The sequence below is a fragment of the Pantherophis guttatus genome, chromosome 16, assembly GCF_059756535.1.
Source record: "Pantherophis guttatus breed Tessera chromosome 16, ASM5975653v1, whole genome shotgun sequence".
NCBI classification, from domain to species: domain Eukaryota; kingdom Metazoa; phylum Chordata; class Lepidosauria; order Squamata; family Colubridae; genus Pantherophis; species Pantherophis guttatus.
This window is the reverse complement of record NC_142078.1, coordinates 19,642,721-19,669,433: the sequence shown is the minus strand read 5'-3', so window position 1 is coordinate 19,669,433 and position 26,713 is coordinate 19,642,721. Positions and strand designations below refer to the sequence as shown.

The 26,713-nt window shown below is 53.4% G+C and overlaps 2 protein-coding genes across 2 annotated transcripts; one reads left to right on the top strand and one right to left on the bottom strand.

Annotated features, from left to right (window-relative positions):
- The first annotated feature begins 2 nt into the window (after nucleotides 1–2).
- Nucleotides 3–9,048, top strand: MORN5 (MORN repeat containing 5). Its single transcript, XM_034436183.3, has 5 exons — nucleotides 3–97; nucleotides 664–811; nucleotides 1,427–1,538; nucleotides 1,738–1,869; nucleotides 8,421–9,048. Exons 1-5 carry the CDS (start codon nucleotides 51–53, stop codon nucleotides 8,498–8,500), a joined length of 519 nt encoding a protein of 172 aa, XP_034292074.1. The 5' UTR covers nucleotides 3–50; the 3' UTR covers nucleotides 8,501–9,048.
- On the bottom strand, nucleotides 8,931–25,534 carry LHX6 (LIM homeobox 6). Its single transcript, XM_034436181.2, has 9 exons — nucleotides 25,398–25,534; nucleotides 24,195–24,380; nucleotides 23,996–24,117; nucleotides 17,529–17,749; nucleotides 13,907–14,007; nucleotides 13,720–13,815; nucleotides 13,224–13,398; nucleotides 12,576–12,679; nucleotides 8,931–12,016 (listed from the first exon to the last, which is right to left on the bottom strand). Exons 1-9 carry the CDS (start codon nucleotides 25,452–25,454, stop codon nucleotides 11,996–11,998), a joined length of 1,083 nt encoding a protein of 360 aa, XP_034292072.1. The 5' UTR covers nucleotides 25,455–25,534; the 3' UTR covers nucleotides 8,931–11,995.
- Between the last annotated feature and the right edge of the window lie 1,179 nt (nucleotides 25,535–26,713).

Below are 26,713 nucleotides of genomic sequence, written 5' to 3'. Positions count from 1 at the left end.
TCCGCGTTGCCTAGGCGACGGAGACGCGCGCGAGGAGGCCCAGCCGCGCCATGCAGTACACGGGCAGCTTCTACCGCGGGCAGCGCGTCAACGGCAGGTGCACGTGGGGACGCGCCCCTACCTCTCCCGCAGGCCCCTTTGCAAACTGGGGGGGAGGGGGGAGGTTGCAAAGGGGGGGGGAAGGGTGCAAACTGCAAAGGCGGGGAGGGGGGGGCTCGTGCAAACGTTGCAGGCGGAGGTTGCACCGGGGAGCCTCTGTACACGTGCCAGGCAGGGAGGGAGGGAGGAAGGGTGCCTGGCGTGAATGCATAGGATATGCGGACTGCCCCGTAAAGACTCGGGTGGGGGACATGCGGTATACGCGGTCCATTAATATGCAACTCTAATAAATCATAAACCTTAAGAGTAAGACTTGGAGGGGGAGTAAGACTTACTCTTGGGAGTAAGACTTACTCTTAAGAGTAAGACTTGGAGGGGGAGCTGGGAGCGTTATCCCTGCCTATGAATAGGTCCAATGAGTTGGGAGGGGGGGTATTGCTTCCTTGCATGTGGGTGAAGCCCCCCCCCCCCCCGGGCAAGGATGGGCTGGGTGGGGAGGGGGCCCTGGGTGGTTGGAGAGAAGTGTAGACTCGAGGCCTGATATTCTCTCTGGGCTCCCCCCAGGTTGGAAGGGACGGGGACGTACACCCTCCCCACCGACACCAAGTATGAGGGCGAGATGAAGGACGGGATGTTCCACGGGAAAGGAACTCTGTACTTCCCCAGCGGAAGCAAATACGAAGGGACTTGGGACAAAGGCATCTGTGTGGAGGTATGGCTTCAACCAGGGAAACTGGGAGCCTCTGGGTTTCTTGAGCGACAATCTCCTTGACACCCTGGTGGGAGCTGATCGTGACCCATCTGGACCTCCCAGGACCTTCTCCCTGCCATGGGGAGTCATCCTTTCTTCTCCATCTGCGAAGCCTCAGTAGATGTCTCCTGGGTGGGAGTCCCAAGCGTGCTGGGCTTCGTACACCCACAAACCAGAGTGGCTTGGTGCACACACTGTGCTAAGACAACACTGAGCAAAGATCCAGAACGGATTGTCCCATCAGAACCTTTTAGGGCCACTGGCTGGATAAATCATAAATGTCCTTCAAGGACGTCCATCCTCTTTAGCAATACCACGCCTTGCTCTTCTGCATAGCGTGTCTTACTTCTTCTACCTGCCTTGTTGGTCATTCCCGACCCGTTTCCTGTGTTTGATAAAACAGTTTTATAATTTATGACAATTTGATAAGCAGGCCCATTCACACAATCTGAGAAGGGAAAGGAGCCATGCTTGTGAACGCAGGTGGAGTTCTTAAACCACAACACAGCCAAGAAACAGGAAGTTGGATCTGAATGCTTGATTCTCCTCCACCTTAACCCTAAATTTGCCCCACAGGGGAAATACACCTTTTCTGATGGTTTGGAATACAAAGACAATAAATGGCATTACTGTGACGGCTACGACAGGAGGTTTTACACAGAAATCTGCAACGGCCTGAAGCCAGCAGGTACAGCCTTGGGAGACCTCGAGGATGGGATTATTGGTGCTTCCTCTCTTTGGGAGGCTGGCAGACCCTCTCCCCTCTGGTTGGGAGACTCCAAAGACTCAATATCAGGGCTCCTGGTACAAAGCAGTAAATGTTGGGCTATTTTTTTCCAGAGTATTTGCTTTTCACATCCTCTTCTTCCTCGGTTTCTCTTCCCAAGGGATTTCCCAGCTGACCAACCTGGATCCCCCACGGAACATCCCCCCTGGCTGCTACGACTGTGGAGATGGCTTCTACAACCCGAACACCAGAGTGGTTGTGGATTACCGGCACCGCTTTCTGAGAAATGCAGGTAGGCCCTTCTCCTCCGGATCCCTTTCAACCTGGAATTGGCTGCAAGACGGAACGCTGGGCAGGCCAACCTAAATCTTGGTGTCCTTCACATGGAAAAGGAGTGGGGAGGAATTAGAGCCCTTAAGATCAGCCTCCTTAAGACCCTCAAAAGTAGGGTGGACTCTAGAGACATACCCACTATAATGATAGGTCATGACCTTGACAGGGGTGGTCGGATGGGTCCTGCAACATCTCCAGAACTTTCCCGTAGGTGGGACTGGGCCATCTCTCCTACCCCCAAGCCCTCCCTACAACCTAATCCTCTGGGTGCCATCAGACCAAACTCCTGGATTCAGTGTCACACTCGTGATGAGTGAGATAAACACAATCTTTCCCAAAACAGAAACTGTGACCAGTCAGAGAGAGAGAGAGAGAGAGGGAGGGAGGGAGGGACTGAGTTCTTGGAATTATTTTTCCATCTTTCAACGCCCCTTTGTTTCCTTCTATTGCTATAAACTTTGAGCGACAGCCGCAGCAACAATCATCATAAGTGGCCCATTGTGCAAATGCAAAGGGGTGGCTGGGCAGTGTGCAGGAGCGTGGCCCCCTCCTCCCTCCCTCTGAGAACATGGGTGTGAAGATGGGATCTGGTGCCAAAGTCCATCCCTTCCTTTAAGGGCACGGATACAATTGAAAACGGCAGCATTTGTCTGCCCTTAAAGGAACGCCAGCCGTCCCAGGAGGGTCTTCTGAGGTTGGGGGGGCCCACTGAGGTGACAAGAGAGGCGGGGAGCGTGCAAGGAAAGGGTCAGCCGTGAGAGGGAACAGATCCAGGACTGCTCCTTCGCCGGAAAGGCAGGAAAACCCTGGCAGGCGACTGGCCAGATCTGGAAGCATCAAAAACAGATGGCAGGAAATATTTAGGAACCTCTGGACAAGAGCGGCAGAGCAGTCTTGCTGAAAATCCACCCTCTTCCTAAGGAGCTGGGTTCGAGGAGACCGCTTTCCCCTTGCGTCAGCCCCCTCGAGGGCAGATAGACCCACCCGGAGAGAAACTAAACTCTGTCTCCATCTGGGATTCGACAGAGGAATTGCAAAAAGGCCAGAATTGAACCCAGGTCTTGGATGACCCCTTTCCACTCCTGAGATTTTCCTGCCCTCTGCTTCTGCTCCTCCATTGCACTTTTGCAGTCCTGCCCGGCCATGCCTGGCATCGCTGCCGGTTGCCCCCTCAAGAGCACACCTGGCCCTTTGAAAAGCAGGGCAGGAAATGGCCTGTGACACCCAGGCCCCATTAGCTGTGACGGGTTCAAATGGCAATTTTTGCAAGTCGCAAATTGAAACTATTAGCCTGGAAGGACATAAATAAGTGAGCCTGCTCAGACACTTTTTCCGTGGATGGCATTGGGTTTTGATCAAGCAATGAAAGTCCCCTGGTTGTTGTTTTTTATTGGGTTTTTTTTAAAAAAAAAAAACATACCATAGTATAACTCTCTTTTTTCCTTCTTCCTCTTTTCTGCTTTTGTATATTTAATCATTGTGAATTATAAGCCGTGTGAAAGATTTTAGCTCTGGGGCATTTGCCAGATGGTTGATTCTGCTGGGTTTTTTTTTTTTTCCTCTTTTTCTTTTGCACAACAAAAGACATAATGTTTGTGGCAAGCCCTGAGAAATTGTTGGTAATCAGTGTATTCTTCAAAGAACGGGGCGCCAGACCTGTTTGCAAGAATGTTCGGTTTGTGCCGAAATTAATCGCGAGCTCTTTTGAGTCTGCTCCTGGGCAGGGAACAAAACAAATTGTGTCAGTTGTGTGCTGGTTTCCATTGTGCAGCCCTCTGAAGGGCAGAGAGACGGGATGGGTGAGTGAGCGCCTTTCTTTCTTGCCCCCTCCTATATATATATATTTGGTTGACAATATATGGCTCAACGCAGCCGTTGCTTCACAAATCACCGCTTGGTGCAGCTTCCTTAGGCGAACTCAAAGGATCTGGTTTTGTCAAGGAACCTTTCTGAGGGGAGGGGGGTCCTTTGTGGAGCCCTGCTCTCCAGAACTGTTGATTAGCAATGCCAAAAGTTGGATGTGGAGTCAGAAGGCATTGCAGGCAGCTCGGCACCGGAGGCTTTGGAGGTGCAAACTCTTTTGAGCTCAGTCTGTGGTCTCCAGGATTAGAGAATGCCAAGTAAGGTAGGGGGGCTTTCTCTGCTCTTATTTAATTCAGCCCTGGACGATGGACAGAGGAAGGATAGCATTCTCGAGCCAGACTAGGAAAGTGTCCATCTGTGACTCTTCAGTGCCTCTTAAAGACCCACAATCCGATAGAATAGAATTCTTTATTGGCCAAGTGTGATTGGACAGACAAGGAATTTGTCTTGGTGCATACGCTCTCAGTGTACATAAAAAGACAAGATACATTCATCAAGAATCATAAAGTACAACACTTAATGATAGTCATAGGGTACAAATAAGCAATCAAATCATACTAGGAAACAATATAAATCGTAAGGATACCAGCAACAAAATTACAGTCATACAGTCATAAGTGGGAGGAGATGGGTGGTGGGAACGATGAGAAGATTAATAGCAGTGCAGCCTTAGTGAATAGTTTGACAGTGTTGAGGGAATTATTTGCTTAGCAGAGTGATGGCGTTTGGAGAAAAAACTATCCTTGTGTCTAGTTGTTCTGGTGTGCAGTGTTCTATAGCATCATTTTGAGGGTAGGAGTTGAAACAGTTTATGTCCGGGATGTGAGGGGTCTGTAGATATTTTCCCAGCCCTCTTTTTGACTCGTGCAGTAGACAGGTCCTCCATGGAAGACAGGTTGGTAGCCATGGCTTTTTCTGCAGTTCTAATTATCCTCTGAAGTCTCTGTCTGTCTTGTTGGGTTGCAGAACTCAACCAGAGAAGAGATGCGGGTGTAAAATAGGCCAGATCGTGAGACGGTTTCCCAACTTCTGGTGACTTTCCCCACCGCTGTCTGGCCATAGACCACCAGTGAGGACTTATCAGGAGGACCTGGTGGCATTCAGCTGTGGGCATTCAAGGTGCCAGGGTCCCAGATCTTCCTCCCCAGCCTTTCCACCTAAAAGCACCTCCTTCCCATTTGAGGAGAAGCTCAGCAGATTCCTTTGGGGAGCCCTGCCAGGCTGGGGGTCCATCCCAAGGCAGTGTCTTTAGGGCAGGGTCCATGATCTTTGGCGTCTTGCCCACCCTCTGGGTTTCCAGGCCCTAAAGTAATGACTGCTTCGAAAACCTGCAAAGATTGAATTCCTGGCTTGCCAAGATCAACAAGCAAGGTTTGGGTCTGAGCTCTCTCCGCGACGGATACATAGACGATTGTTCTGCAGGGCCGCCTCAGAGCTGGTGGTCAATCCTGCTGCGTAACATTAACAGACAGATCATTTCAACCCAGCCTGGAGAGTTCCTTTTAATGGGCAATTTGTAACTGCAGCAGTTAAATGGGAACCAGCAGCTAAGATGTCCCTTCTGGTTGCTGGCCAAGGGTTGCGGAGAACTTTTGGGATTGCAATTAGCCTGGAAGTCACAGGCAGGCAGGCAGTCTAGGCTTTGCAGAGGTGGCTTTGCAACTATGGTTCTTTATTTTAGCGGGAGATTCCTGAAAGACACCCTCGTGCTTTGACTCCATCCTCATTCTGGGACAGAGAAATTCTGCCATCCCCCAGGTCTCTTCGGAACACATTTTGACTTCAAAACAAGGATCAGGAGAGCTCTAGCAACAGAGCTGCTCCTAAGATGACGTACTATTGGGATGGAGACCTGAAATCTGGGTCTTTGCCCCAGATTTACAAAAAGCAGCCCAAGTAGGTTGCTGGGGGAACCCGGACACCCCTACAGCAGATCTGCAGGTGGGAGGATTGGAACCCAGCTGAGGTCTCGATGGGGAATCGGGGGGGAGATTTGGATAAGGAAGGAAGAACGCAAGGAGAGATGCTTCCATTAAATCATGGCAGCCTCTTTGGGAGAAATGGCTTGGCATGGGCACCTTTGCTTAGGACTTGAGGGACTGTGCTCAAAATTCACCTTGACTCCAGAATAACAGAGTTGGAAGGGACCTTGGAGGTCTTCTAGTCCAACCCCCTGCTCAAGCAGGAAACCCTAGATCGCTTCAGACAAATGGTTGCCCAATCTCTTCTTCAAAACTCCATCGAGGCTTCATTAAAACCGAAGTAAATACGGCTGCTCCCCATGGATCCAGTGCCTCCCCTGCCCTTCCTTGGGTGGCATGCGAAGGATGCCAGTCCAGGGTGACTTTGCCACCTGGTGCCGGCCCCTTTCTCGGTCCAGCCAGGACCTTTCTCCTCAGGTGCAAACGGGGGCCTCTGGAAAGGGGGAGACGGCAAAGAGAATGAACTTAATCGTATCCCAATGGGATTCCCCCCCCCCTCACAACCCACGAAAGACAGAGCGCCTAATTGCACCAGGGTGATAATTTCTAGTTGATTAAAGAGTATTTGTATTCTCGCTTCTCTCTCTTCTCCCCCCCACCCAGCCTGACCCCCAGTGCCACTTTTTTTTTATAAAAAAAAAAAAAAGGAGGAAATCACATCCGAAGGCGAAGATGTGCCTCAACGCTCCTATTAATATCGCCCAACAATTGTCTTAGCTATAAAAAAAAAAGAGGAAGGTAATTACAACTTTGCTGTCTGGGAGCACTAATCAAAGTCTGTCCGGGCTTTTAATTCCGTTTTAAATATGGATGAAATGAAACCCAACTCTTCAGGCTCACCCCGGTGTGGCGGGGCGAGGGAGCTGCCGGGGACGGCACGAGGGGGACCAGGGCGGTTAACGAGCAGCTGCTGCCGAGCCCGACTGGCATCTGTGATTTAAATTGTTAGCTGCACCGTCAGGTAGAGTGCAGGAAGACATGATGGAGAGGCTGTTAAGTCCCTGGCCGCCAATTACCAACAATCAGGGAGGAGCCCCAAACTCATTCAGCACAATAAACCCAGTTTGCCTTGTTTCATCCTGAAGAGGCTACAGCTGCAGCGATTCAGAGCCCCGGAGCAGGCGTGATTAGCAGGCGGCCTGCCTCCTCTTCCTCTCCAGCACACAGACCAGCCATTAACCCTTCGCTTGGCTGTCCCCACCCGCCCAGGACAGCACAGGACAGGACAAGCCCCGGCGTTCCCTCTCTGTGGGAGGGTTGCATATCCTTCTGGGTAGGTCCAGCGAGAGAGTTGGGGTGATGAAGGGTGACCCTTCCCTTTGCATCCCTCAGCATTGAAGCTGGAGAAGCCCCCACTGCAGAGAGGGAAGGTACTGGGTTTCCTGTACTTTCCCTGGTCAAAAGTCTTGGCAGTTTTCCCTGCAGGGAAGGCGGTGAATCAGTGGTGGGTTGCCCCCGGTTCGGGCCGGTTCGCAAGAACTGGTAGTAAAACCAGTGGGAGGCTCCGCCCACTGCCCCAGATGTCATCCTAGGCAATCTGCACATGCGCAGAAGCTCAGCGAACTGGTAGTGAAGGTAAATAGAACCCACCCCTGCAAATGGGCGGAGTCACAACCAGCAGCCCTTTTCCAGAGCGACACAGGAGGTTCGGAAGAGAGTTGCCAGGTGACATTTGTGTTCCTGGCTGTGCAGGATCCAGCCCCATCTTCTAAGCCCTGAGCTGTGGCAAATGACCTGCCCCACCCACGCAGCCTGGACGTTCTGGGGACAGCAGGAAGGGGACGTTTATAGCTCCTCCGAAACCTCACTGGGTAGCCCGCGGGCTCAGTTCCCACCCGCTTCACCTCTTGGCCACAACTGGAAAATGGTGACCTGGATACGAGCTGGATTCCCAGAGGCAAAAAAAAAAAGAAAAAAAGAATGAAAATATATTTATTGGGGATCCCAGTGTCGGTTTCCTTAATCCAGGAAAAGCAGCTGCGTCAGTTTTGAACTGGTTACCAGATTAACCATCTAACACATAAGCAAAACCGGATTTAGATCAGTTTATACGTGAGCTGAAGATTCAGAGCATTTCAGTGGACATGATTAAAACGGCCTTTCCCCCCACCTCCCCCAGCAATGCACGGGACCCCTCAAATTTATCAAATCACCAGCTCGCCCTTCCATGCTTTCTGAAACCCCCTGAACAAAGGCTGAGGCTCTGACAACCTATGAAAAACGACCCAAATGAAATGAATTGAGTTGTGAAAAGGCAGTTAGGCTGTGGTCACGTCGAGGGCAGTTTTATGAGGCTTACTCCGTGCCCATTTCCTTACCTGGAGTAAACCTTATTTAAACTCAGTTGGGCTCATTTCCAAGTCGAGCTGCCTGGCTGAACCAGCCGAAAACAACACCCGAGCGGCCTCTTTACCAGCCCAAAATACATTTGCTTTCTCTTGGAGAGGAAACTTGGGCTTCCTTTCTCTCTGCCCTGCTTTGAAACGTCCTCCTTTTATGTCTTAAATCTTAAGTCTTCATTGTTCCTGGCTCAGCCCTTGAGCCAAAATTCCCCAGTTTGACAAGGAAAGGCCAACACACACACACACAAGTGAAATCCATTTTAATTCTCCTTTTGTGTCTCCCCCTACCACAATTAACCCCCCCCCTGTGCTCCCCCCCCCAGATGACGACGAACACGAATGGATTGTGAAGACGTGCCGGAAAGGTTGGGACGAGTGCGTTGGCTTCAAGCCCAAGAAGTGAGCCGGGCGGAGGGCGAGGAAGAACTCGGCTCCCCTTGGGGTTTTTCCCGCCTGAGGACCCTCTCCGTATAATTTCTCCATTACGGCCGACGTGGCCTCCCCCTGCCAAGAGAAGGGTGCCCAGCGGCTTTCCTTTCATCGGAGGCAATAAGTGGAAACGGTGAGCCAATCGCCCGCGATTACGGTCGTATTCCTCCCAGGTTGGCAAACGGGATGCCCGTCAGAAGCTCCAGCCCATCCTTTGCCCGATACCCTCTGGGTTCATTGGCCCCTCCCGAGGGGAGAAGGAGCCGGATTTTATTGTGGGGCTGGGGTTTGGGGGGTTTTTTTTGTCGTCCTTTTGTTTTGCCCTCCGCATCGACCCGTCCCAAGGCAAAGAAGGGGAGCCGGGATGAGGAATCCCAAAGCAAAGAAAAGGGAAGCGGTCTTCCTTTGATGTCAGTGCCCGCACCTCGACTCGACTTAACTTTATTTATTACACAAATAAGACATTTACAAAGCACGACAGTAAAAGGGAGCTAATAAAACAAACATTGGTTTTGACCTCTTTTTTTTTGTTTTGTTTTGATTTTTTAAAAAAGTGCTTTACAATTTTTCTTTTTTTTCTTTTTTCTTTTTCATTATTCCCTCCCCCTCCCCCCCCCAGCGCCCACCCCTCGTCTCTTTATTTTAAATAAATACCGGTCCTGACCGCCTGTTCTTCCAAAGGTTATTTTTAGCCATGTTCACCTAGACATGCACAAATTGCCACAATCTACAAACAAAACAGTCTGCTCTTTTTCCCCGAGACAATTTGGCACAGCTTGGGACCCCCGGCTTCTCCTGACCGGGCCAGGCAGTTAGCTCTCTGTCTGCCGCTGAGTTGGTGAAGCCCCCTATTCTGCTCGCCCCAGCTTTTTAAAAAAAGGAGAAGCAGAAAGAGGGAAGCACAACGCTGCCCTTCGGAGACCCCCCCCCCGCAAGCCCAACATGCTTCAATTAAATATACGTTATCAGCGTGAATACTTCAGGTTTTTCAAACAAAATTTGGCCCTCCTTAGTTCCTGGAAATTAATTCTGGTACCTCCTTTGTCTTCCCAGATCGGACTAGATTCTACTTTAATTTTTCCTCAGCTCGCTGAGCTGTAGAAAATTTGAACGTATTCCATAAAGGAAACCCGTGCCGAATTCCAAAGCGTGTCCTTTGCAGGGAATCGAGTGACAACAGATTTTGACTAATCTTACGAATTGCTGGCCCTCGGAATTAGGCTGGGAGTTTTGCACAGCCTGATTGTGAGAAGTGAATGATGGGAATAGGGATTTTACGGGCAGATAATCCAACCTGCAGGAGGGTCTCTGAGCTTGCACAGAGTTTGCCCGTTCAGGGTCAGGGGGCACTTTTGCTCAGCTAGATGTTTGCGAGCGAGTGTGTTTTTAAATGTAGATAGGCAGGCAGCTTTGCCCAGGGAGAAGACACCGGCTAACGAGAGCACTCATCTTCCCCCTCTGGAGCAGGAGGCCTTAATTTTCCAGAAACTTCCATTTCATAAAGGATGAATGGATCGAACATCCATTTAATGGTTTCCAGTTTTGCAAGAGCAGAGCAAAATTTACCGTGTTTAAAAAGGATAACTCCCTGACTTTTACAAGGAAGAAAAAAACCCAACCTTCGCTTGGTGGACTTGGGAACGAGAAGACAAAACCTTTTCTCTCCCCTGGGACTGACCCCCACCCCACCCCCTCCCCCCGCCCTGGGGTCCCGGCTTCTCCTCTTCCTCCTGATGGTGTGGAGGGGCTGAAAGAGCAGCTCCCTCAAAGCCACCGCTTGACACACACCCAAAGCAGTTGCCGTCCCTTTGGAAAAAAAAGCAGTTGTAACCCAAACGCACAACGGACACAGCCACCAGGGAGGGTGACCTCTGTCCCCTCCGCAATTCAGCAGGACGTCTGAGTCAGGAAGTTCAAGGGTCACTCCGCAACGGCCGCCTTTCCTGCACTCGGCTGCCTCGGCCACCCAGGGCCACCAAGAAGCTTCCTCCTTCCGGTCAAGCTCTGCGGGTGAATTCTCGGGAGCAGGACGTGCTGGGCTCTCTGTTGAAGGGCCATCCAAGCAGCACGGAAGGACCACGAAGCGACAGAACTCTTGGAAATGGGCCATCATACCAATAACATCTGTAGCTCAGGGTTGAATTGGGGGGGTCCTTGGTGGTTTTCTTGCAGACGTTTCGTGACCCAACTAGGGAACATCATCAGTGCCATCATAGCCCGGGGAGAAGTGAGCGGTGGGGATCTGCCTAGATGGGGAGTTCTCCAGGGGGTGGGAGGGAAGGAGGGAGAACAGTGCCTGTGTCTTTGGGTAGGAAGTCCTGGGAGAAAAGGGAGCAGATCTCTGCCATTCCAGCCAGCAAAAAGCCATGAGGTTGGTTGGGGAGGGGGTGTCCCTGGCCCAGGCCTGGGGGCTGCCCCAATTGGGGCAATGCCTCTCCCATCAGGGCCTTCCTGTCCAAAAGACAATTCACGGGCCAGTTAACCTAGCAGCTGCCCAGCCTAGCAAGACGAAGCTTGAGGCTGCGAAGAAGATCAGGGGCTCCATAGCAGGAGAAGGCCAAAGACCAAGTGCTTTTGCTCAGCTGCTCCGTCCAGCACGGCCTGAGGATGCCAAACGCCATTAAATAAGAGGGAAAGAGAGAGAGAGAAGTTCCAGTTTCACTACAGTCCCGGCAGCACAAAGTCCCACCTTTTCCATCAACCCCAAGTTCCTTTTTAAAGTTGTGATGTCGCCACTAGAGGGGTTTAAAAAAACATTTTTTCTCAGCTCTGTGCAAAGGTTGAAGCCCCAGTTCATTGGATTTTGCCTCCCAAGATTTAGGGCGGGAGACGTCTTCCCACCGGCTGTTGGGTGATGAGATTAGAAGCATCCGTAAGAGTTTGAGGAGCACTGGGAAGGTCAACTCGCGGGGCAGGTTTCCAGCTCTGGTTTGAGGCTGCCAGTCCCAAAACAACCAGACCGACGATGTTTGCGGGGAAAAATCAAAAGCCTCAAGAGTTGAAAAGGAATCAACAGAACAAGATCCGTGGTCTTCTCTGTTGAAATGGAGAAAGTTCCCACCTTCCATCCATGTTTCCATCGAACGGCTGAGCGTTGAGACTAACTTGTAGACTTGATTCTTAGGTTGGAGGTCAACCACGTTCCATGTCTGAATGAACGCGCTCAGCCCAGGTGGCACAATGTCTGTCCTTACGTCGGTTAAACTTGCAGCAGAAGACAAGATACATCCACAGCAAGTCCCTTTGCTTCGGTCGTCCAGAGAAGGCCCCGCCTAGAATCTTCACCGGCCAACAAGTCCACCAGAGGAAGAAGGCCATTGGGCAACGCTCAGTGGCTGGTGGCCACAGCCACGGCAACCAAGATCCAGAAGCCAAGGCTGAGAAGACCTTGAGGGGGTCCCTTGGTGGCCAGGGATGATTCAAAGCAGCAGTGGCATCACAAGTCCCGGGAATTGAGGAAAAGGAGCAGTCAATACTGGAACAAGATCACCTGCCAGGAAAATCAGAGAGAATCTTGGGAGACGTTGCAGAGGAACCGAAGTGGGGACCAGGAAGAGGAGGGAACCACTGATCTGCCCTCCCTTTGTCCCTCCCCAAGGCACGTTCTGTCAGATAGACCCTGCTGGGAAGGTGAGCTTTGTCAGATCAGAGCAAGAGAGTGGAAGATGGCAGGAGGTCTCTTCCCTTGATTGAAGGGGCCTGAGATGAAGTCAACATGAGGCTGCTAACAGAGATGAGAGTTCCTGGAGATCAACTCGAGATGTTTGAGGAGTCCTGAAGGCTCCCAGAATCTGCTATCAGGAAGCTCCTACCTGAGGGAAGGCTAGCTAGACCTCTCTCCGTTCCAGCCAACTGAGCAGCCAGAACATTGGAGGCACCAAAAATAGAGAGAGAGAAGGTTGATGGGAAAAAGCCATTCAGGAGAAGACTGTGCGGTGGCCAGCTCCCTGCGTTTCCCTGCCTAGATCTCCAGCACCCAGTTCTAGGAAGAGATGCTTGGGATTGCACTGAGTCACGGCGTCCTGTGACTCCACCTCCCCGCTTCCTACCTTCTCCCCTCTACTGGAGAGGGCTCCTTCCATGTCGGCTTTGAGGTGCACAGGGGGGGCTCCGTAGGGCAGGCGGCAGTGCATTTGTCCACACTGGACTTGACCTGCGGAGAACAAGATACGAAAACTTGGATTCGGGGTGGCAGTGGGCATAAATGGACGGATGAAAACCCCACACATACACCCCGCCCCGCCCTGCATGCAAGCACCGAGGGGCTGCCACGGAGCGTGTGGGTTCAAAGGGGGAGAGAAGCACAAAGCGTGCAGGAACCGTGGTCAAGGAAAACGTCTGCCAAGTGTATTTGCAGACACAATTAAATCTTTCTTCCTTTCTGCTGCTCACTTTATCCTGCGTGTGTTTTGGGGGGGGGGGCTATGGTGCTCAGGTTGGGCCCCCAATGCTCTGCAGCCCTCTGGTCCGGCAGGAAAAGGGGGGCTCTCAACTCTCCCTCCCAAGAAGAGACTCAAGAGCTGCCTGGGGAGATTTTGGCTGGGCGGCTTCTAAGCTTCCTCATTTTTTCCTTTGTTCGCCTCCTTGTGGTCTCCTTTCCACCTCCAGCAAAACAATCCCGTCAACGACTCGTAAGGCTGGCCGGCACTACCCCCCCTCCCCCACCGAGGCCCAGTTCCCCCCTCTCCTCCACTTACTCTCTATGTAGCTGTGGAGGGTCACCATCCTGGCCCGCTCAGGACCGCTGAACGGGGAGTAGTGGAGGTCTTCCGGCAGCACGGAAGGGAGGCGGGATTGGGAGCCCCCCGAGGGAGGCACCGTGTGCTGAGGGGTGTGTTTTTTGTGCCGCGCTCTGCAATTCTGAAACCAAACCTGGGGAAAGAGGGAGGATCTCAGAGGGGGAGGGGGGGCGCCCCACTGATTCTGACCCCTGCAGTTATTCTTATTTTGCCTCGGTTAAGCACCTCCAGGGAGGTGCAAGCGCAGAGGAAACGAAGCCCCCCCAAAATCTTTCTTTGGACGAGCTTCTGAACTGGCTGGTCGAAGTAGGCACCCTCAATATGCAGGGTCCTTGGTGCCCTCTGAGCTGCCTTGTTTTCTTGCAGACCTTTCATTACCCAACTAGGTAACGTCATCCATGTTAGGCGGGAGTGGGGTTAATTCCGCACGTAAACCGGAAGCATCAACCCTCACCTGAATAACTCTCCTGCTGAGCCCGGTCATGTCTGCCAGCTTCTGCAGCGTCTGAGCGTCTGGATTGTTATCCTGAGCGAATTGGGCTTGCATGACCTACACGGGGGAGAGGGGGGGAGAGAGATGTTAAGGTGAGACCCCCTCCCCAGTAATTAGCATCCTCCCCATCTCCCGGGTCTCTTCGTACCTGCAGCTGCTCTGCTGTAAAGGAAGTCCGGGCTCGCTTGGCCGGCTTGGGCTGGCTGTCTTGCTCGGAGGGGACTGCCCCTTCTAAAGTGATGCCATTCCCTACAAGAGAAGAGGGGGGGTGAGATTGACCCTTGGGGGGGGGAGGGGCTCTATGCCAACTCCAGCACTCTGTTGAATCTCTTTCCTTTTTAACTGCGTCCTATATTTATATATAATTCCTTTTTATGCATCTGTTTTTATCCCCTTGTAAGCGAGGTAAACCGAATACATGAAACCTATCAAGAGAAGGGGAGTGGGAGGATTCCAGCAATGCCAGGCTTGCTTTGCGGGTGGGGCCGAACCCTACTCAACGTCGGTCCAGAAGAAAAAAGGGGGTTTGCGCAGGCTGAGCCACATGTGCTCCAGAGTGCAGGGAGCAACCTAAGGGCTGGGCAGCGCAAGGGAGAGCCAGCCGCGTGGGAACCCACCCTCGCCCTCTGGGTTGGAAGGCAAGGCTCAGGAGGGAGGTGATTACCTTGGCCCAGGCTGAAGGAATGCGCTTTCCTTCTCTTCTTGAGCGGGATGATTAATGGAAGTCAGCCTCAGAAACATCTGTTTATTTTCCTTGAACCGGGGCAGGCAAAATCGCTTTGCGAGTCCCAGAGGGAGGCTTAGGCTCCGACCGACGGACGGATGGGCTGACTTGCGTCCCCTCCCAAGAGTCCGAAGGAAAGAGTGCAGGTCATGCTGCCCCCCGGCCTCTGCCCATCACTGCCCACTAAGCTGACACGGTGCCCTGCAGGGAACTCCTGGCGTCCATGAAGACATCCAGGGAGGAAGGCAGGCGAAGGGAGGGAGCCGTGTCTCCCACCCACCCAGGCGGAGGGAGGGGTGCTGAGGCCCAATAAAGAGCAGCCATCTTTGCAGATCCCCCCCCAACTCTCCCGACTGGGTTGGGTTCCAGCCCAAACGGTGAGCAGCTGACCTCAAAGGCCACCTGGGATGACTATGCAAGACGGAGAGCCCCAAAGGCTGGCAAAAGGCTGGCCTTGGAGGGTGGGAAGAAGGCACTTCTCTTCTCATGCATGCCTTCTAGAAGTTCCACCAACTTCCGGAGTGAAGAAACACCAGCCCTGAACAACTCCTGGGACCCCCTCCGTGGCTGGAAGACCTGGAGAACTTTCCTGGTGCTCTCTCGCTTGCCTGCCACCCCTTCAACCAACCCCCTTCGCTTCTGGCCTCCAAGGTAGGCCCTCTGCATCTCCTTCCTCAGGCAGGAGGTCAAGGAGACCCCGTCCTCTCCTGCGGGGCCACCCAGAAAGCCTCTGAGCCTGGGTCCAAATCCACGCCTAACCATCTGCCGGGCCAGCCTGGCCAGGAGGAGGATGCGGCGCAAACCGGCAGCTCAGACGCCCAGCCTCCCACCGCATCCCGCTTTGGCATCTTGGTTTGATTTTGTTTTCATCTCCTTGCTTAAACCTTGTAAACAGAAACATTGATTATTTTCATTTTCAGATTTCCCCTCCTTCTTCGCCTTCCCCTTTCTCAAAATCGTTTCCATCTGCTGCGCAAGGAGGGACCATGCTCCCCCCCCCTCTCTCTCTCTCTCTCTCTCTCTTCCCCCTCTCTTTTTTGCATTTGCTCAAAGAGAGAGAGAAAGAGAGAGAGAAAGAGAGAGAAAATCTCTTTGAGTTTTTTTTTACTTTTTAACACTTGAGCAAAGTTCTGTCTCTTGGGAATCCCATGCGCCTGTGCATCTTGAAAAGAAGGCGGAAAGAGCCACGGCTGTGTCAACTCAACTGAGCCAAGCCTGATCTTTTCTCTGCATCTTTGTCCAAAATAAAAAACACTCTGAAAAAGAGAACTGGGGACATCTTACGATGCCCTTTCCATATAACCACACTAATGTAGAACCCAGGTCTGGCCTGCGATTTCTGGAGAGAGCAATTCGAGACAAAGACAAGATACACTCTAGCTTAGACGTGAAATCACATTTAAGGGTCTTAAGCAGGGGTCTGCAACCTTAAACATTCAAAGAGCCATTTGGACCCGTTTCCCACAGAAAAGAAAACACCGGGAGCCACAAAACTCTTCCCATGCCTGACTATTTCTTGAGCGGCCACAAAACTAGCCTATGGAGTTGAATTAAATGTTCTGTTTTCTTCTGAAACTTTTTTCTTTCCTTGGATTTATCCATGGTTGGCCTACCGGAGGTTGAAAAGCTCAATAAATCGCGTGCTGGCGGGTGTCGCAAATTGGCCGTTGTGATGCATATTTTGAGCGACAAGGAGCCGCAGCAGAGGGGTGAAAGAGCCACATGCGGCTCCAGAGCCACAGGTTGCTGATCCCTGGTCTTAAGCAAAGATCAATATGCCTCCGGGCACTAGGGGGCAACTGAGTGGAGCCCCCTCGTGGCTGTTTCATTGCAGTGCTTAGTCGCTATTGTATAACCTGCATTTCACATTGAAATATTTTACTTGCTTTAACCAAAAGGGCTTGGACTTTAGTTTTATTGTTTGTGTTTCGGCTGTACGCTGCCCAGAGTCACACTGTTAGAGTGGGGAGTTTTTTTTTATATATATAAATCTGGTTAAGAATAGATTAAATAGAGAAATCACCAGCAGGCCGGGTCAGTCTTAATCCCTAATCAAGGGCCATCCCTGCTGCCTCCCTTGATACGCTTGAAACGCAGTTGTGCATTTTATGTAACAAATACCTTAAGTGGTTCGAGAAGAAGCAGCGCAGATCAAAAGATAAAGTGCATGCAACAGACGAGGAAGAAAGCCCGGCTTTGTCTGTGTAGCTGCAGAACAGAGTCAGGTTTAATTCTCTATAGGCCCCAAGGACCTTTGAGAACCATGGCGTGTCTACTCCATTGTCAAGGAACCAAAGAAAAGCCAAAAGGCTGTAGGACTTGACTAACCCTTCCAGAGGGAACTCCAAGTTTTGGTTGACTCGTTTCCTAAGACCTCTAACCCCGAGGCCTTAAAACCCCCAAACAAAAATAAGAACCTCCTTTGGTGCTTCTACACCTACACTACTCACTGTCTCACTGCCAACTTCCCCTCTAACACAAAGTCGCCCTCTCCATTTTGCCTCCTGGATGCAAGTCAGAAGGGGACACCCCAAGTCTTCTCCACTGGACTGATTTCCACTCTCTCCATATCATCATCCTGCTTAGCTAATGGGCACCTTGGCACATCTTGAACTCATCAGAGGAGACCCGGTCAGCCAATCTCCACCCTGTCAGCTTTGCCAAGTGCCCACGTTCACTTCTGGGCATTTTTAAACTGTTTGTCAAGGGCCAAGTAGCCCACATCCAACACCTGGAGATCCTGGCTGCTTTCTCAGATCCTAAAGACCTGTCCACCATTCAGGAAGAGAAACCTACACCAAGTCAAAAGTAGGGAATGTCTGCCAAGCCTCAAGAGAGCGCCTGTCAAATCCTGTTTTTCTCAGTTCCTTGGTGGTTAGAAGTTGGATGGAGAGATTTTTACTCCGAAAGGCATCTGACTTGGCCTAAGTCAAACAGAGGTGAAGGAAGGAGAGATCTTCATGGAGGAGACCACCACACACTCAAGCTTTGGGGCCACACCAGAGCCACAAAGCACCAGGGAGGACGAGTTGAGAGGTCGGCCTACCGTTCTCTGCTGCGCGCTTGAGGTTCTCCACCATGGTGTCGTAGTGAATCCGACATAGCACCTTCTCCTCCACCAGGCCAAACTCTTCCCCGGTGGACAGCTGCCTCTTGCAAGAGAAGCAGGCGAAGCAGGCCAGATGGTAGGCATTGCCCCGAGCCCTCCGCACCCAGTCGCTGGCGTAGATCTGCCTCCCGCAGCGAGCGCATTTGGTACCAAACCGACTGAAAAAGAGAGGAGAAGCCGAATGGCTACGACTGTCTAAAATCGGAGCCGTTTTGTTTTTCCATCTTCCAACTTTCTGGCCCAAATGCAGAAGTGGCAAATCCCCAGGGCATCTAAATGGCAAAACATCAGCAACTCAGCATTCTCGACCCCAAACCGGACAACCTACCCAAAGGTGGTGATAACTATTAGTTTGCAGAAAACCGGTTTGTGCCATCGACTGAGATCGCTTTGCGAGCTGGTCTAAAAGCAGATATTTTGAGAACTGGGCTTTTGTGCTAAAAAAAAAAAAAGAACTTGGCCTTTAAGGAGAGGGCAGCAGCCATGCTAGTTAAAACTGTCCCTAAACAACAAATGTCATAAAAGAGGCTGAAATCACAGGGAGGCTGCAAGGGTCCTCCCGTTATTTTCATGCAAGGAGGATTTTTACAACCCTGATTCAAAATTGCCTTCTCTTCCCTTTCATTGAAATACGAAAGCGGGCAAGATTCTAGCTGTTAACCAGCTTTCTTGCAGAATGCATCAAAGGAATAACAGCTGGCTGTTCACCCTCTTCCCTAGGGTTTGCATCCTCTGTGCTTCTGCCCCTTTCCCCAAATTTTGCAGAGGTGCCCCAGCCTGAAACAGCCCCTCACTCATCCTTCTTTGCAGATGGCTGTTGAGCACCCAAAGAGGCCGGTAGAAGGACCCTTGCACGTTTCGCAGGCTTCCCTCCCATTCAAGACTTCCCTCTGCTAGACACCAGTCACACACACACACCACGGGAGGGAGGGGGCTTCGCTTTCTGTACGTTCCCCTCCATGGAAGGGGTCTGATTCTAATGAAAGGGAGAGCCGAGGAAAAGAATGCATGCACAATACATTCTTTGGCTCACTTGTTTGAGTGATCACAGGCTGCTTGGAAGCGCAACGCACACAGCCGCAGGCGGCCGTGAGATGCCGGCCAGGAGATGCTGAGGACTAGCCACCTTCTGACACTCCCCTCTGCACCCGCCGACTTCCTGAGCCTTTGCACACAAGGGGAGCCAGAGCAGAGCAGACCAGACCGAAGGTCCTTGTTGCAGAAACTAACAAGCAACTAAAAGCCCTCAAGATTCAGCTCCCCAAAAATATAGCTGGCTTCTGGCAAAAACCACCCATTTTTTAATTTTTTATTTTTTTTACCAAAGACAGAGATGGGGAGAGCTCACGGGGTCCCCAAATCGTGGTCAGTAACTAGCAGCTGAAATTGGTCCTGGAGAAAATCACCTGAGTTGGCACCTATCTGATCCTCCATCCTTTTAAAGGCCCAAGTGATACAGAAAAAACTTTTTTAAAAACACACTCCACCTATTAAAAGGGTTTTGTCCCAGAGCAGACACAATGCCAGTGGTTTTTTTAATTTTTCTTCAAAGAGGGGGGGGCAGAAACAGGGAGGGACCAATGGCTAATTTCCTACATTTGGGGCATGTAGTGAGCCAATAATGGGATGCTCGGTTTAGATGCCCCCACAAACAAAGGGCCCTGATAATTAATTTTTCATTCCTGTTTTGGGAAAAGCCCAGATCTTTGTCAACAAAATAGCTGCTCTTTCAGACTGCATTAAAGACGAAAGATTTTTTTTTTGGTGAAATTTATACCACCTATCTCACTCTGTAACCTTAACTAGAAGTTGCCAACATTCTCAATTAATAGATTTCAATACATAGATTATAACTGATATTCATCACAGAGGACATTTTACCCAATTAATAGCATTACTTAATTATGTCTTTCTGCATTCTCTGTCTCACATACAGAGAGGCTCCTTTCTAAAGACCATCCCCTTTTTTTAAAACAGGAATTTAGACTAATATATTTGCCTAAATATTTAACAAAGAATTTCTATTCTTCTAAAACTTGTCTGGTAGCCGGGGCCATTTAAAAATAAAAAAAACTCAAAGCATTTTGAAGAATCATTAAGCACAAGAAGAAAAAATAAAACCTGGCAGATGCTAAAGAAGGCAAAGTAAATATGACACAGTAATAATCAGATGGGTTATTACTGAATTTTTCTTAAAACGAGGTAGGCCAAATATCCTGGTTATCACACCTCTAAGGAAGCCTCAGGATCTGCTCCCTCAGCCCAAACAAGGTCGAGCAGCAGCGGATCCAAGGTGAGAGGCCAACAGACTCACGCCGTCTGACTGCCCTCTCTGAAATTCTCCTGCAGCGTTCGCTCTTCAGGCGCAGCGAGGCAACAATAGTGAAACAGCCCTGATTTCAGGTTTAAATTAGCGCTCTGCACTTAAATTTGGCACCACGCTAAATCGGGATGCGTTTAATTTAAACAGAAGCCTCTAGAACCCGTTTTGAACGCCAGGACTTAGCGTGGAAGAAGCTGGGATAAAAAGGAGCATGTTGTTTTCTTTTTAAATGGCTGGGACCAGAAAGTCCTTTGAGGCCTTCCCGAGTGAAAGCAGCTCCAATTTGTAAAAGAAACGAAGACACGCTCCGTCCCCCACACCAACTCTGCTTTATCAGGCTGTGATGCTGGTGAAAGGATTTGGGGAGCGAGGACTGGATAACAGAATAAGGTAGAGGAAACTGTCACCCAAAAAACGGTGCTCATGTTTGCAGAGACCCACATACTGAAATCTCTGGCACAGCACAGAACCACTTCCATTGAAAACTCTCGGCTGCCCGCATTCCCAACATCCTCTTCCCTCATCTATTTAATGCTGGGAATTACCTTTAACACAACTGAAAGAACTCCCTTCTTTTGCTTTCTTTTTGGAAAAAAAAAATGTGAACATAATAAAGACTAAGAAGGAAATGGGGCTGTCAATTGACTATCTCGTGAATAACCAACCATCATCTCATTACTAAGAAGAAATTCCACTGCGCCAAATGGATCTCCATAAATAACTACAGGATAGTGGCCGCACGGGTAAACCCTCTGTTTACAGGTACCACTACTTCCCTCCAATATCTATTGCGGCCCCTCAGTTAATAGCCTTGCACAGAACAACCCTGTAAATCCACAGTGGGCTAAACACCTCAACAGACAGCCCAAACACCGGCTGAGATTTTGCATTCCAAAATCTTTCAGTAACTAGTTATCCCCAGATAACTAAATAAAAAAAAAAATATTATGCAAAATTTCAAGAAACCACCATAGCAATCTCAGGATATTCCTCAGCATTCCAGATCTCATTTAATTATAAATTGACTTTCAAACATCTATTGCCAAACCTGATCAAAAAGCCCCTTACGGTCTCCTAGGGACAATTTTGTGAAGCTGAAACCTGGAAGGAAGGAAGGAAGGAAGGAAGGAAGGAAGGAAGGAAGGACTCGGGGAACAGACCTTCCTGATCATAGACACCACCGCAAATGAGGGACCAGACTTCTGTTCTCCTAACTTGCTAATGATTTTATTTCATTAACTAAACCGCTGGCGGCCGCCATCATGAAAGTGCCCTCCAATTTTACAGGCAGAAATCTTAGCCCAAGAATTAATCCTCTGTCACCCATCTTAATATCCAGAACCAAGGCAATGAATAGCCTGTTTTTCCTCTGGTGCGTTTCTCCTTTCCCTTTTCCGTGATTGATGTGGGCAAGAAATTAAAAACCCAAAACTGGGGGGGGGACCCAAAACTGGGGGCCAAGAGAGGTGATTCTTTTTTTAAATCCCTTACCCCAGAGGGATTGCTAATATTAGAAATGAGGTCTGCCCCTTCTCTTTATTACCACTGCCAGTTCCTTTTCCACGGAGAGCGAGGGAGCCCACAAATCTGGAGAGACGGAGGTTCTCAGAGGCAAAGGCCACGGGTGGGCAGATCCCTGGCCAGCCTGTAGAGGCTCTGAAGGATCTTCCCAGCCAGGGAGGTCGGCAGAGCTTGGCAAGAGGCTCGAAAGAAGGAAGAAGGGAGGCCCTGATGGGAATCCTGCTCCCCGCTTCCTTTTTGGGGTTCTCCCACGGGGTGTCTCAGGCGGCATCTTGGTTGAGAGCACCAGGGCCGGCACTGCACCCACATCGCTTCCTCTCCAGAGATCAGCATCAGGCACAGCTGGGTCCGTCCGTCCCCCGTCCCCCCCAACTAGGATCACCCGGGATCATCCGCCTTCAGCACCTTAAGTCCTTTGGGATTTCTGGAGAGGCGGAAAAGGAGGGATCGATTCCAGAAGCAGCCGGGCGGGCGGGCGGGCGCCCCGAAGGACGCCGCGGCCGAGGTCGACCGCGGAAATCTCTCTCACCTGCCCCGGAGCGCAAACCCCACCGTTTCCCTTCTGTGAGGCGCGCTCCCCACCATCCCGCGGCAGGATTCCCACGAGGTTAAAGCGCTCCCCGGTCAGGAAGCCGGCAGGAGCGGCGATCACCGCCGGGCAAGGTTCCCGATTCTGCTCCGCCGCCCCCTTTGCCTTTGGGGACCTTCGGGGGGTCGTAGAGGAGCGCCCCTCCGCAGGGCCGTCGGCCGCCCGCGCTCGGCCCTCCGTGCCCGGCTCCCTTCGGCCGAGGGAAGTTCTCGCCCGACTCGCCCAGCCCGAAATTCTAACGTGGGTTTCCTCCACCCAGTTTTCGGAGTTGGCTCGACCCGCCGATGGCGCCCAGCAGAGACGATGCGCTGGGTTCGCTCCAGGCTGAAAGGAGCCCGACCCGCGTCCTTCCGTCGAGGGGATTTCGCAGGGGACCCGTTCTAAATCAACCCGCTTCACTTACACGCGGATCCCCCCGCGATCGTCAGAAAGCAGCTGCTTCCCCAGGAGAAAAAGATAGAGCGCACCCCTTCCCCGTTTAGAAACGGGGGAAGGGAGATTCCTAGCCGGAGATCGGCGGTTCGGGTCCGGCCAGTCCCGGTGCGAAATCCGATCCGAATTGAGTCAAACAGCCAAAACTGTCCGCTGCCCCTTCCTTGCCCTCCCACGGGATTAAACGCGCTCTTCCCCCCCCCCCCCGCGCCAAGGTGGCTTGTTTCAGAAGAACCCCGAAGCGGTCCCACCTGCCAAGCGAGAGAGGAGAGGACCGGGCAGGTCCGCCGGTCGGAATTCAACGAAATAAAGCGGTTCGCCAAACAAAACCGGCCGTCGAAGAACTAGCAAGGAACTTGGGGGCGATTCTGACCGAGGGGGGGTCGCGCCTGCCCCGCCGGTGTAGCCAGGGCGGCCCCTCCGAAGAAAACGACTTTCCAAAGCCGCCTTTCCTTCTCTTCCTTCCCAGCGGGCGAAGAGATGCGGGCCAAGAGGCGCATCTCCCGGCGGCGAAGCGCGCAATACTACTGTATTTGGAAAAACGAATTTTTCCCTCCCCGTCACTTCAGGGCAAACGGAAGAGAAGGGGAGAAGGTGGCCCAGGCCAATCCGGATTCCTTCCGAATCTTCCGAAACGAAACCTCTTCGGAAAGGAGATTGCGCCCTTCGCAAACCCGCGGAGAGGACGCGGGAAGGGAAGACGATGGCACCCTCCGCCAGGGCCCCGGGAATTTTGGGCCCCTGGCTGAGCTCTCCTCGAAAAACCCAGCGCCCTCGGGCAGCGCCTGCTCCAAGGATCTGTTCGCCCGCCTCCCCTCTAGATCGCCCCGCAGGTCGGTCGGCCGGCCGGCGGTCCCAGAGATTGCGGCGGAGAGCGCCCCTCCCGGCCCATCGGGGCTCTGGGCGCCAGAAGCCACGCGCCCTTTCGGCTCCTCCAGCCGGGCCGGGCCGCTCAAGCTCCAGAGTTCGGCGAGGGCGACGCCAAGATGTTCAAAGGCTCCGCTCCCACTTCCAGGGCTGCGAGGCAGAGAGCCAGAAGCGGAGCAAGGGGGGAAAGGGGGGGGGAGGCGGCCTTGGGGTCCTGGAATCGGCCTCCAGTCACCGCAGTGGGAGGAGATTGCCGGCACCGCAATTAAGCTCCCCTCCCCTCCCCCCCGCCCTGACTTTTTTGCCCCGCGGCCGCAGAGGAGATCGGAAGGGCCAGCCGGGTTGCGGGCGCTTCGGGGCTCTGGGCCGCGGGGCTCTTCCGTCCCTTCCCAGGGAGGGGTTAGCTTGGCAGGGGCCCCCAGCTGCAGCGAGCCTTCCGCTTGGCCTGCAGCGGCCGTCCCCAGGGAAAGCCGCTGCTGTCGGCTCGCCTCCTTTCCCACGGTCGGCGGCGGAGCTCGCGGAAGGAGGCGAACAGAGGCTCCATCCGGAGCAAGGCCCCGTCTAAGCGGGGAGAAGCCGGCTCTGCCGCCGCCTTTCGGGTGGGCCCCGCGCGGGCCTGGCCTGGGCTCCAGGGCCGCCTCCCTCCCCGCTGGGGCTCCCCGGGCCGCCTACCTGAAGTAGTCCACCTTGCAGAAGATCTCCTGGTTCTTGACGTAGCAGCTGCTCTGCTGGCGGAGCGGCGTCCGGCAGACGGAGCACTCCAGGCAGCGCGCGTGCCAGGTCAGGTTGTTCACCTGCGGGCGACGGAGAAGCGCGCTAGGCGAGGCCCGGCCCGGCCCGGCTCCCCGCCCCCGCCCGCCCGCGCCCTTACCTTCAGCAGGTAGCGGTCCACGATCTCCAGGCCGCAGCTGGAGCAGAGGCTCTTGGCGCCCGGCGGCAGCGAGGACGAGGCGGAGGAGGGCGGCGAGCAGACGGACGGCGTGGACGGGGTGCTGGCGGCCGAGCGCGCCTCCTCTTTCTCCAGGGCGCCGGCCAGAGCCTCCCCGTCGGGCTGGGCCTGCGGGAGCCCGAGAGAGCGAGCGGCGGGTCAGCCGCGGACAGCCCCCCACCCGAGCCCGCCACCAGACGGGCTCCGTCCTCCCCGTCGGAGGCTTACCATGGCGGCGGAGAGCGGCGGCGGCGGCGGCGGCGGCGGGCTCCGTCCGGGGGGCTCCAGCCCCCCACCTACAGCCGCCCCGTCCGGACGACGAAGCCCAACTTCGGAGCGGCCATGGGCTCGGCGTCCAGCGACGCGCGGCGGGCGAGGCGGAAAGCGCGGCGCGTCTGAACCAGCCGGCGGGGGCGGCGGGCGGGGAAGGGGGGGAGGAGAGGCGGAGAGGCGCGCGGAGGGGGGGTGGCACCTCGGGCAGCGGCTCCGGAGGCAACCGCAGCGCGCCCGCTCGCTCTGCCCAGCCAGAACCGCAGCGGCACCACCCGCGCCTCCGCCGCGCCTCCTCCTGCTTCCCCAAGTCGCCGCCCCGAAGCACCTGCATTTAGCCCCGCCGCCGGGCCGGAGAGGCGCGCGCGCACCTGGCAATCAGCCTGGCTTGAAGGGGGGGGCGCAAGGACCGCACGCCAGGCTCCCCTGCCCTTGTTCTCCCTCCAGCGACGGAAGAGGGACCCCCCCCCAAAAAAGGATAAGGGCACCTCTCTCCTCCCAGAGGTTACAGGACTCTCCATTCCTCCCCCCCACCCAAATTTCCTGGCGCTCAACAACCACCAGTTCCCCCCCCCCATCACCAGTAGCCAGAGATACCTGGAAAGAGAGGGGGAACCTGAGCACCTCCCCCACTGGAAGGCCCCCTCCCCTCTCCAAAACTCTCCTTCAACCCTGGGGGGAAATGCAGGGCAGGATCCTGGCTACCAGATTCCCCCAGGCTAGACCAACAAGGACCCCCGTCGGACCTCCCCCTCCCCAAGCAGAAGGACCCGGTTCTCCAAAGAGCAGGACAGCCTGGTTCTCCCTGGAGGCTCCCTTCTAGCCTTCCACCGCCCACCCCTTCTCAACACCACCCCACCTGCTTTCCAGGCTCACCTCCGTCGAGGGCTGCTCGCCTGGGGGCTCATTCTTCCAGAACATGGGGGGCACCATAAGGAGCTCCCCTCTGCAGCCGCGGCCGCCCAGACGCGACTCACTCACCCACCGCTGCGCACAGCTGCCGGAGAGGACTTTTCCCTCCTTCCCCCCTTTTGCCTGGGACGAGCCCCCCCTCCGCCTCCAAGTTCCTCCTTCCTTGCTTGCGGCAAAGCAGGGCGGGGAGGAAGGAGAGGCGCAAGGCGATAGGGAGGCAAGGTCTCGGTCTCCCCTTCTTGACAGAAACCCAAGAGGAGGACAGAGCCAGCCCCAGAGGATGTGGAGAGTTCTTCCCAGGGCCCGAGGAGCATCAGCACAGAGGGATTCGGGCTAAGCCCCTATGACTTATGTCCTATGACATTGTACCCTACGTCTATCATTAAGTGTTGTACCTTACGATTCTTGATGAACGTATCTTTTATGTAAACTGAGAACCTATCTACCAAAGACAAATCCCTTGTGTGTCCAATCACACTTGGCCAATAAAAAATCCTATTCTATTCTATTCTATTCTATTCTATTCTATTCTATTCTATTCTATTCTATTCTATCATTCACCTCCCAGGTAGAAGCACCTGGTCTGGGAACATACCTGCCTGCTTCCTGTGAAGAAGACTGGGAGTCCTCCCATTCACAGGGGACAATCCCAACAGGTTGCCCAGCTCCAGAAGGGCCTCAGCCCACCTTGGGAGTCACCTGGGTGCCTCACCTGGGAGCTAGCTCCAGGGAATTGGCAGAGGAGAAACGTGTCTCTTGCCTAGATGGCCGTTTGTGTGTGTGTGTGTGTGTCTGTGTGTAACCAGATAGGACACAAGGGCCCTGCTGTGACTTTCCCTGAAGCCACTTTGGAGGAAGTAACCGGAGATGTCCAGGGCCCAGACAGAGGATCATCACCCTGATTGGGACTGACACCCAAACAGGGAAGGGAAAGAAGGGGAGGTTGTTTCAAGACCGGCCAGCCACTCTTCTTCTCCACAGGACAGAGGAGGCTGGGCAGAGACCGCATGCCCGTCTGGTCCAACGCCAACCTTCCCAAGTCGCTGCAAGGCTTCAAATTTAGCCAAGGACTTCTTCGGGCCTCCTTCCTACCCTGTCCTACTGTTGTGGTCCGCCAGCAGCCCGTGGAGCTAGCAGCGGAGTCGGACAGTGAGGAGGCTGGGGAGGACCATGGGCCAGTCCTGGAGTCTGGGGAAGGCCCGGACAAGGGCTCTGCGTCGGAGGCAGAGATGGGGCCAGGGCCATCTGGGAGTGATGCATGGACTCTGGGGCCTCCAGAG

Excerpts from the sequence above, each read along its gene's own strand:
- MORN5 (XM_034436183.3), top strand. The coding sequence starts at position 51 with ATGCAGTACACGGGCAGCTTCTACCGCGGGCAGCGCGTCAACGGCAG. Across the intron at positions 98-663 it reads GGGCAGCGCGTCAACGGCAG|GTTGGAAGGGACGGGGACGT; the intron begins GTGCACGTGGGG and ends GGCTCCCCCCAG. Across the intron at positions 1,539-1,737 it reads CAACGGCCTGAAGCCAGCAG|GGATTTCCCAGCTGACCAAC; the intron begins GTACAGCCTTGG and ends TCTCTTCCCAAG.
- LHX6 (XM_034436181.2), bottom strand. The coding sequence starts at position 25,454 with ATGGTGCCCCCCATGTTCTGGAAGAATGAGCCCCCAGGCGAGCAGCCC. Across the intron at positions 13,399-13,719 it reads TCAGCAGGAGAGTTATTCAG|GTTTGGTTTCAGAATTGCAG; the intron begins GTGAGGGTTGAT and ends CTCTTTCCCCAG. Across the intron at positions 12,680-13,223 it reads CCTCCACAGCTACATAGAGA|GTCAAGTCCAGTGTGGACAA; the intron begins GTAAGTGGAGGA and ends TGTTCTCCGCAG.